This window comes from Notothenia rossii (assembly GCF_949606895.1).
Source record: "Notothenia rossii genome assembly, chromosome: 6".
Taxonomy (NCBI): domain Eukaryota; kingdom Metazoa; phylum Chordata; class Actinopteri; order Perciformes; family Nototheniidae; genus Notothenia; species Notothenia rossii.
Window position 1 is genome coordinate 5,736,080 of NC_136909.1, and position 11,216 is coordinate 5,747,295.

Below are 11,216 nucleotides of genomic sequence, written 5' to 3' on the forward strand. Positions count from 1 at the left end.
TGAATCACTGACAGATTCTTGTCTATTTTTCAGTGAGGTTGAGTCTGTCGCAGGTTCTCTGGTCTCCTTCCAATCAGCACTGTCTTCAGTGTCAGGTTCAGATGAGTCTCCAGTGTTGTCCTCAGTCTTTGGTTGCAAACTGCTTTCTGGATCTGAGTTCCTGGCTGGTTCTGGTCCTCGACAGTCATCTCCATCAGCTTCTGTTTCCATGTGTTCAGTTTGTCTTTGATGAGGCTGTGAGGACTGAGGTTTCTCTTTATCATCTTCACTCTTCACAGGGTCAGCAGTGAAAGTGGACTTGGTGATATCAGCCTCCTCCAGCTCCTGAAGCTGCTCTCTCTCCTGACTGATCCTGAGTTCCTCCTGTTCTTGCTTAATGTGTGGGGTGGACTCTGGGTCCTCCTGGTCCAGACTCGTGCTCCACTCCTGCTGGTCAGGGAGACGCTCTTCTTTAACCACAACCGGCAGGAAACAGGAAACACACAGTCAGAAAAAACTGTTAAGTGTTAGCATTGAAAAATCTAATCATCATTCATATGGGAGACATTTTGCAGCCCTAATTAATGCATTGTATTTGGGATCGTTCACAGCTACACTACGCCTCTAGAATGGTAATACTCTATTACAAATAAAAATCCTGCATTTAAACCTTATTTAAAGTGGACCTATTATGCTATATTTGAAAAATATATTATAGGGCCATACCTAACCATTGTAGCCGTGTCTCATACTACTCATACCCCTCTCTTCCAGCCCTGTTCGAAAAAAGGCTGATTCTGCTTTAAATGGAACAGCTGCTGCTAGCCACGCCCCTTTGTAGCGTCATGCAGCTTTCCCCTGCTAAGAGAGTTTTATACTGGAAGAAACTCAGCTAAACGCTGCTGTGATTAAATGCCATATTATCAGGGCTGCACATAACTGGTGCGCAGGTGCGCCCGATACACACCGGCGCTGTTGTTATTAGAATCTGGTGCTAGCTGCTCTAACGGATATAAGAAGATGTTTCTACAATAATGTGGAGGGAGAGTCCTCTCCAGTCAGACTGAGAGGCTGATAACTACAGCTCAGTGAGGTAAAGGACTCTTGAGTGTTTAGATAGTTCACTTTAGTCTAAGTTCAAACGGTTTGGTCACAATTTATGTAAAAAAATATTTCCAAGGCACTCCTTTATAATTATTGGGATAAACAGGTTTGAAATCATTCCAATGTATACTATAGGACAGTAACCAAAAATATCCTTTAAAACTGGAGATAAAAAAAAAATGCATAAATAAATAAATGTTAAGGTAAAATAAGATATGAATGAACAACACAAATAAAATAAGTTACATTCATTTGTTATTGGCTATGGTAGGTTATTGGTTATGTTCACATACTTATTTGATTACATCCACTTGTCTAAGATGATCACAACAGAGACATTTGACCCAAAACCAGCTGTTGACTTGTGGATGCAAGCAGCTAATCCAGACTCAACCAGAGAGAAAGAAGTAGGCCTACATCATTAGCTACCATGTCTGACAGAGAGGAAGACACTGAGGAGAACAGTCAGGAGGGTAGTGATGACAGCTTGTAGGATTACTGGTCGTGCTAATGTTGTCTTGTGTTCACCTCTGCATGTGTGTTTTGTGTTCACCTCTGCATGTGTGTTTTGTGTTCACCTCTGCATGTGTGTTCAGTGCCATGTGTCTGGCAAATAAAGTCAAGACCCCCTCAAAAGTTACGGTTTATTTCATTTTAAGGATGAGCACCAAGCAACATCTCCAGGTGCTCCTTTGAGAACCAGGGCAAAAAAGTTATGTGCACCCCTGCATATTATGCTCCAAACCACTATAAGCATTATTTCTGAAACAGTATGAAGCTCAAACGTTTCTCTCTCGCAGGGTTTACCGCAAGGACATTATGTTACACATATTCTCTCCAGTACAGCGTTGAGTGTTAGCGATGCTTGCTAATGTAAGAGACAGAGACGATAGGTTGGAACCAGGGTTTCCGTTAGCCGGTAATTACCGGTTTTTAGCTGGTCAAATTTATAAAAAAACGGTCAATTCAAAGCCTGCCGGTCAAAATGTGTGGTAATAATTAGGGATGCTCCGATTGATTGGCCGCCGATCATTAACGGCCGATATTCACTTTTAATAGTTTGATCGGTGCTCTCTATAAAGGCCGATCAGGAGAGCTGGATCTGATCGATATGGACATAAATGCGAGTGAAGTATAACCGGACGAGAGAGAGGGATCAGAGATCCAATCAGCTGCTGAGCTTGAGGGAGACACACAGCTCTACATGATCACCTGACAGGCGGCAGAGTTGATAGAACCAGAGTTATGTGTAACCACCATAAAGTTGAATTTCCTTATCACTGGACTCGGAGGCTAACTTGTTTTCTATAGCAAACTAGATACAACGTGAATGCCCTGGCAGTGGCAAATAGCTTTGGTTTTATATTTGATTACATTAATGTTTTTGGAGATTTACAAGAAATATTTGAAATGCTTCTCTGTAAAGGGAATAGGCCTACTATTGTTCAAAATAACCTTATTTGTTTAAAATAAAAGTGTGAAATACACTACTTTTGAATTAATTATTGAATTTTGTGCATAACAGTGCAATTAATCACAGAAAATGATTTGATTAATCATGATTAAAATGTTTAATCGTTGCCCAGAACTAATAAATAGTCTTAAGTGTTACCTAAGAGTTTAAAGCAGGGGTGTCCAAACTTTTTTCACCGAGGGCCACATACAGAAAAATATACGAAGGGCTGGGCCACTCATAAAGGTGAGGTATATCGCCTTATAAGTTAGCAACATGTAGGTAAATTAGGCTCGATACATGAATATGCTTTAAGAAAAAAACCGCCTACATCACAGATCTCTATAGGGTTTCATTTATCTTGTTGGCAGCTCATCCCTTAAAAACAGAAGTCTCAGAGTGATTATAATATGACATAGGTTCTATTTCAAGCTTGTTATGTAAATAAGTTATTTGGCTTTTTTGTATCAACTAAGATTTGTTAGAAAATGTTATCAACATGAATTGACTGAATTTATTTTAAAAGTGGGCTTATTAACACATGAATACTACTAATGTGTAATATATGTTTACATATATATTTAAGAAGTACAATATAAGTTTCATTTGTTGTGGGCCATATTTCATCATACATTTTGAATTAGCTGAGGGCCAATTCAAAATGCGCATTTGGCCCCCGGGCCGTAGTTTGGACACCCCTGGTTTAAAGTGTTAATTAAGAGTAAAGGGAACAGACCTGCTCTGTGTATCCGAAGCTGAGGCTGTAAAGCAGCGTCCAGTAGTTTCTGGAGTCTCTCGTTCTCCTCTTTGGAAAGAGACAGCTCCTCCTCGAGCTCTGCTATCGTTTTTTCAAACAGAGCAAATATCTCTTCAGCAGCAGCAGTGAGTCGCTGCTTCTTCAACGACAGCAGCTTTTGGACTTTACTCATGTTTCCAGACCTAGATCACCTTTTCCTGCAAACTCCGTTAAACACACCGTTTCTCTCTCCATCAAACTCTCAATCTGACTAGTGTTGCTAACGTGTTTCCAGCTAGCATGCTAAGCTAGCTCCTATAGTCCGAGGTAAACGCTCCAGAAAAAAGAGCACAGAGTCCATTCAGAGGTTTATCCAGACACACAGATGATGGATCAGTAGTGCTGGAGCTCACAAACACTTTCTCAGGAACACACAGAGAGAGAACCGTAGCGACGAGGCGCCACATGGATCCAGGTTAGAAAGACCTTCTTCTTCTTCTTCTCTCGGTTTTTGGCGGATTGCAAACAACTCTAAAGGTCCATACCGCCACCTACTGTACATGTGTGAATCATCATTCCATCTCTTAACTCATGGACGTATCTATCTATGATCTAATCAAAAAATAAATAAATCAAGAAAAAACATATAATAAATAAAACAAAACAAAATAAAAATCTATGATCTTTCCTGACCTAATGTTAGATTATTTGTCCTACCCCATTTCACTCAGAAAGGTAAACACTGCCTTTCTGGTAGCTCTTACTCCTTTCCTTTTGTTCCCAAAACACCAACCACACTCCATTCACTCTCTGCCTCTATAACTTTAGCCTTTAGTTTTTCTCTTTCAGCTTTATAGATGTCACAATGTAACAAGATATGTTCTACATTATCTTTAACTCCACAGTTCCCACACTTGTCATTGGCGTACCATTCAATGTGATTTATTCTGAGTCTAGCTATCATGATTTCCTCCCTTCTGTTTCTTTCTTTATAAATATTCATTGTAATTGTCTTTTGAACTTTGTGATAGTCTTTGCCTTTCTGGTCTTTCTCCCACCTTTTCTGCCAGATCTCCATCCCTTTTTTCTTAATTACTGCTTTTCCTTCTCCTTTTCCAAGTTGAACTGGTAATGTTATTTCCTTTTGTATTGCACTTTTTGCTAACTTATCAGCACTCTCGTTCCCTTTTACCCCCTCATGTGCAGGCGTCCAGCAGAACTGAAGATCTATACCGCCTCTGTGAAGTCTTAACAGGCTATGATTAAGTTCTATGAGAGGAAAGGCTTCTCAATTCTCTAATTTCCCCTCCTCGACTCCTATCCTCGTGACTTAGTCCCGCCCACAGGAGATGTGAGCGGAGGAGTCGAGGAGGGGAACCGAGGAGAGAGGAGGGGAAGCAGCAGGCGGTTAGAGAAATGAGAAATCCTCTCCTCTGAGCGGTCATTTTAAAGAGACGTCCATTAATGATGACAGGAGGCACAGCAGCACTCTGTCTGATGGACAGATGTGTTCATGACGACTTATATATCTACTTTTAATTCATTCACAGTGCGGTATAATGAGACAATAACAGGCTATATATGCGGACATATACACACACATATATTTATATAAATATACAATTTCAGAATCAAACAAGTACGAGAGCACTCTCATAATAACGACAACACAATCAGAGACTGGATATAAGCTGCTGTGTCGTTTATCGCACCTCAAACATTAAAACAAAGAGATCTGTGGCTTCAGGCTTGATCGCCGTTCCAATGACAGTTTTAATGTTTGCGGCGCAATAAACGACACAGCAGCTTATTGGGTTATGGTTCGGGTTAGGGTTAAATAAATGGCAAAGATATGTAGAAAGTAAACGCATTTAAGATACGTTCATAACAAACGTAACGTGGGAGTATCATATGCACGCAAAAACGGACGTCTGCGTATCTATTGCACGCCTTTGCAAAGTCGTGTCATTTGTACGCAGACTGAAGTAGGGTTGGCTCTAGAACAAATCGAATGGGGGGGCAATCATTTACCAAGGGTTGGCACACACTGCCGTCAACAACCAACGCAACTTCAATTTCAAAAAACATGCTGTAAAGTCTATTGTCTTTCACACACATTGCTGGGGTGTAGTGCCAGGGCCGTGGGAAGTAGGGGTGCTGAGGGTGCTGCAGTACCCCCTGGTGGAGGACAGGGGATGTGCACTTCCACAAGAGTAAATGCAAATATAATACAAATATCATATTAAAAAAAACGAATTTTCAGCCTTGATGTAACAACATTCATAATTAAGTAAAGTAAGTAACACCCTTTTCACCCCGGTTACATTTTCCATTTGCCGTGCGTCATGACCATAGACGTCACGATTTGAAACATCTCTGTTCCCGGAAATGCATCTACGAAGGAGCCGTGGAGGACCCATCCGTGTATCCTCGGTTATAGCTCCTCCAGAGAGCCTCCTCGACGCTCGATCCTCGGTCCTTGAAGTGCATTTAGAGAAATTAGATGTCCTTCAACATGGCGCGCTGAAATTCATTTCCAGGTCACTACCGGAGGACCGAGGAGTCGAGGAGTCGAGGAGGGGGAAATGAGAAAGTGCCATAGCAAGACAGAGAAAGTAAACAATAACGTTTATGGTTAAGTGTTAGCACCCCCCGAAGAGGCACAAGCTCTTACGTTGATATTGGAGATTACAAAACGAATAGTACTCCAACGAACGAATATTCTGATATTTGGGTACAGCCCTAGTATGTATAAATAAATACTAGTGACAGTGACGTGAGCAGTTATGTGGAGAAAACACCCCAGATGCTTCGCTGTTGTTTCCTGAATGATAACAGGTCGCTTACGGTTGTGACCTGTTATTCCCGTTATACCGGTATAGCATAGTCAGTGCCCCTAGTTACACCAATCAGCGTGCGATTACCGTACAGCCAATCCCAATGCGTGACGTCATCGGTAAGCGACGGACCCCGAACACATATGGTAGGGCGAACACATATGGTACTGACACAGGCACGAAACACATTACCAGTAGAAATACATTGCTTTTAAAATCGTTCAGTGTGACATGAAAAAAGGGGGATAATCGTGTTGGTGAACACGAATCAATAGATTAAATGTTGTGACTATAACACGAAATGCCGTGAGAGTGGGTTGGGCCATCTGCTGACATTGGAGTTGATATATGGAAATGCTAGCAACTTAGTTAGCCCAGTTAGCACTGTGTCAATGGCTTAGCAGCCCAAAAACCTTTACCCATTTAAACAGTCGTGGTCGATACCTTGTTTGTTTTAAACATCATAAATACACAAACAACTATGCGTACTTACAGATTGTGTACCCGAATCTCCCGCTGGTCCAAACAAAGTAGGAACGGCATCGTCCTTCAGTGTCCTACGCTGTGCATATCCAGCATGAATCGCTGCAATGTTTGTACTGTGTGCCCTGCACTCGAACATCTGAAGGAACAGTGTTAACAAGAAATTTCAAGCACTGACTTCGTCGTGGTTTCTGCCCTCGTTAAGGCATACATTGAAGATTTCCCCTCACAAGACAGGAAACAGACCCTCGTTGGCATGACTGGATACAGTTTTGAACTGAACCTGAGCTTCCAACAGTATATATGTTCGGCTGGCAGAGGCTGCGGCCATAGCTCTGGGCGTGGCTACTGGGTATCCCTACGTCACGATACCCAGGAAGAAAACATTGGAAAATTAGAAATTTCGAACGAGGCGTTCTGGGGCAGCATAGACAGGTCTTTTCTGTGTTAGAGTTTTACTCACTACAGGGTGTACTTTGAGGTTTTTTGACTCTGCAGACCGTTTACATGCAGAAAAACCTTCATAACACACAAGGGGACGGGTAATAACCGGAAAAGCATGACATGAGAGCTTTAAATTCAATGAGGCCCAGTGTGAGTATAATGTGAAAATGTGAAAAATGTTCAAGTTTATTGAAATGGTAAAACACAGTGGAATATTTTCTTTTTAAAGACAGAAACTTAAGAAATTATTAAGGTGAAGCTTTATCTATGTGAAGATGATAAAGGACTGTTTATTTACCAGATCATCCCCTCAAACAGGTTGTGAATGATGAGGTGAGACTGAGTCACCACGATCAGCAGAGTCACATAAGTCCAACCAAACTGTGGAGACAAAACATCATTAGGAAAATATGTATACAATCATTTGTCTGACAATCAACCCATTACAGGACTGTCTCAGAAAATTAGAATATTGTGATAAAGTTCTTTATTTTCTGTAATGCAATTAAAAAAACAAAAATGTCATACATTCTGGATTCATTACAAATCAACTGAAATATTGCAAGCCTTTTATTATTTTAATATTGCTGATTATGGCATACAGCTTAAGAAAACTCAAATATCCTATCTCTAAATATTAGAATATCATGAAAAAGTATACTAGTAGGGTGTTCAACGAATCACTTGAATCGTCTAATTAACTCGAAACACCTGCAAGGGTTTCCTGAGCCTTGAAAAACATTCAGCTTGGTTCAGTAAACTAAATCACAAGTATGGGGAAGACTGCTGATCTGACTGCTGTCCAGAGGACCGTCATTGACACCCTCCATCAGGAGGGTAAGACACAAAAAGAAATTTCTCAAAGAGCAAGCTGTTCACAGAGTGCAGTTTCAAAGCACATCCACAAAAAGTCTGTTGGAAGGGGGAAATGTGGCAGGAAACGCTGCACAACCAAGAGAGATGACCGCAGCCTTAACAGCATTGTGAAGAAGAGTCGCTTCCAGAATTTGGGGGAGCTTCAAAGACAGTGGACTGAAGCTGGAGTCCAGGTATCAAAAGTCACTGTTCACAGACGTGTCCGGGAAATGGGCTACAATAGCCGTATTCCCATGGTCAAGCCACTTCTGAACTCAAGACAACGGAAGAGGCGTCTGACTTGGGCTAAGGAAAAGAAGCACTGGACAGTTGCACAGTGGTCCAAAGTCCTCTTTTCAGACGAAAGCAAGTTTTGTATTTCATTTGGAAGTCAAGGCGCCAGAGTCTGGAGAAAGGCTGGAGAGGAGCAAAATCCAAGTTGCTTGAAATCCAGTGTGAAGTTCCCACAGTCAGCGATGGTTTGGGGAGCCATGTCAGCTGCTGGTGTTGGTCCACTATGTTTCATCAAGCCCAGAGTAAATGCAGCTCTGTACCAAGAGATTTTAGAGCACTACATGCTTCTGTCTGCTGAAAAGCTCTATGGAGATGAGGAATTCATTTTCCAGCATGATCTGGCACCTGCCCACAGTGCCAAAACCACCAGTAACTGGTGTACTGACCATGGCATTACTGTCCTCGATTGGCCTGCAAATTCCCCTGACCTGAACCCCATAGAGAATATGTGGGGTATTGTGAAGAAGAAGCTGAAAGACACCAGACCCAACAATGCTAATGAGCTAAAGGCCGCTATTGAAGCATCCTGGGCATCCATAACACCTCAGCAATGCCACAGGCTGATTGCCTCCATGCCACGCCGCATTGATGCAGTAATCCGTGCAAAAGGATTCCCAACCAAGTACTGAGTGCATTAATGGACATTTTCAAATGTTTGATTGTGTTTTGCTGTTATAAATCTTTTTTTTTTACTTGGTCTGAGGAACTATTCTAATTTTTTGAGATAGGATTTTTGAGTTTTCTTAAGCTGTATGCCATAATCAGCAATATTAAAATAATAAAAGGCTTGCAATATTTCAGTTGATTTGTAATGAATCCAGAATGTATGACATTTTTGTTTTTTTAATTGCATTACAGAAAATAAAGAACTTTATCACAATATTCTAATTTTCTGAGATAGTCCTGTATATTCGTGACTAAGGGTCCTTGTTCCAAATATGTATTGATAGATTTGATTTGATTACTGCCACTAAAGATAATAAACAAGGTGACACAGAGGAACATTTATGGCTGTGAAAGACTTGAGCTGTGTTTATAAACGTTTACATCTGCAGTGTAACTTCCAGTCAGAGTTTTCAAGTGTGTAAAGATGATTTCACATGACCTATGCAAAATATCACACTCAATACATGTATGTCTATATGGGGTGCAGCTCTGGGGGGGTGCATTGTGCCTTTTATGTATCTAAATAATATACCATAACCAAATACGTACAGTGGAAAACAGGTTGCCAGAGCAGGTCAGTCCAGTGTGCATGTTCCTCAAGGTCTCAGCAGTTACAGGGGAGGCAAAGAAAATAAAAGAGAAAAGGGTCAGTAACAACACTTTAAAGTAACAACACTTGAAACACTTTGAATAAATTATCTCTTTGAATATTTTTCTCTCAGTAATCACTCAACTACTGTACTGTCTTGCCAAAAAGCAGAATGACTCACCCTCGCTATCATCACAATGAAACACGTCCTGAAGAATGTCATGCAAAGCTGCCTGCCTGCCTGACTTCGACTCTCCCTGAACTGCCTGATATTTTTTATTTTCAATGTTAACCATTTGTGCAGATAGCATGAAGTAGAAAAAAGATTTCCGATGTAGCCTACATTAGCATCGGCACCCGCCCTGGAGACCCCGGTGGAGGGTGTACCCGGGATTAAACGGTGTGTTATAGAATTATCACACCGGTGTGACAGTACTCTTCTCAAAATACTTACCATCTAGCACTCCTTTCAGACGAGACATAACCACGTGAAGACACGTTACGCTCGTGTTGTGTTCAAGGAACCTGTCCTTGGCCAGGAAAAACAGGCACTCACTTATTTAATTATTTTGCGATCTAGATTTCTTCTTTTGTGAAGTGAGAAGTTGTCCGTCCGTCAGATTATTAAACAAGAAATAGCCGAGTCAAGGGGTCAAAGAAATGAACATTTGTGATTATTAGTGAATCGGTTGCAGGTGGGTGAAATCAGGCTTAGGGAGTAACGTATTAAATGTAACGGTATTGGGTAGTCCGGATACAAAATAGGCAAATGTATTCCCTTAGAGTTACAGAAGCAAAAACAATCAGATAACAGGTTCATTTATGTAAAACAGGACTCATTAACAGGACAGCAATGATAAAAAAAACATTTAGAGATAAAGAACAACACATCAAATCATCCTATATCTCTATATGGAAACTTGGAGCCCTTAATCCAATATAAAATGGTTCATCAACAGTCAGTGGTTAACGTATAAATCAGTATGACAAAAACATTAACCTGTTAAGCCCCAAGGTCCCCGTCGGCGGGTACTTTTTTCTTTTTTCACGACACTGTGTCTCAGGGGATCTTAATATTTAAGAACCTATTATTGTGTTATACCAGATTAACGGGAATAATTTCAGCTAACTGATGACACAAACCATTTTTACCAAAACAAAACACAAGTCTCATAAGAAGCATCTAAATGACCCCTGAGCGAAAAATGCTAACCTATTACTGCGCCGATAATCACTCCTAGCTCCCTTATTACTTATCCTAGGTGCACATCCAGCACATCGTTTATGATCGCAAGGAGACACAGAATGCCCATCTTAACACTGAAAGATACAAACTCGCGACGTTATCAACAAACACGTACATCAAAACAAGTGGCGCTAGGTAGCCCACAACGCTAACATGGCTTACCTTCGTATTTGTCTGGTCTAAACTGGTCTTCAATGGCATTAAAACAATAAAAACGATGCTGTAGTTCATCCATAGGTTAATATAAAAATGTGGCTGCGTCCCCTTTGAAATGTTCTGATAATCCATGAGCAATAAAACAGCTTTTCAGTTGCTTTATATCAGAGCAGGGATATTTCTCCCCTCTGCTGCAAGCTAACATACGCAGAGACGCCACCTTTTTTTAACATGAGTGTATGCGGGACGATTTCCCTTGGATTATATTGGCTCTAACGGTCAGAAAGAGATGTCACATGTCAAAATCGAACAAGGGGGGCCAGAGATATGGAAAATCCACCCAAATGGCCCCAGAAGAGGTTTGTTTTTGCTAA

The 11,216-nt window shown here is 41.0% G+C and overlaps 1 protein-coding gene across 1 annotated transcript in view; it reads right to left on the minus strand.

Annotated features, from left to right (window-relative positions):
• Positions 1-4,004, minus strand: part of LOC307042923 (uncharacterized protein) — a gene marked incomplete at its 3' end in the record, with an annotated part of 4,402 nt that extends 398 nt beyond the window's left edge. Inside the window, exons 1-2 of the mRNA XM_079687082.1 lie at positions 3,273-4,004; positions 13-449 (exon numbers count right to left, since the gene is read on the minus strand). Of these exons, the coding sequence (XP_079543208.1) occupies positions 13-449; positions 3,273-3,465 (630 nt within the window). The 5' untranslated portion in view covers positions 3,466-4,004. The remainder of the gene's footprint in view (positions 1-12; positions 450-3,272) is intronic.
• Positions 4,005-11,216: the final 7,212 nt, after the last annotated feature.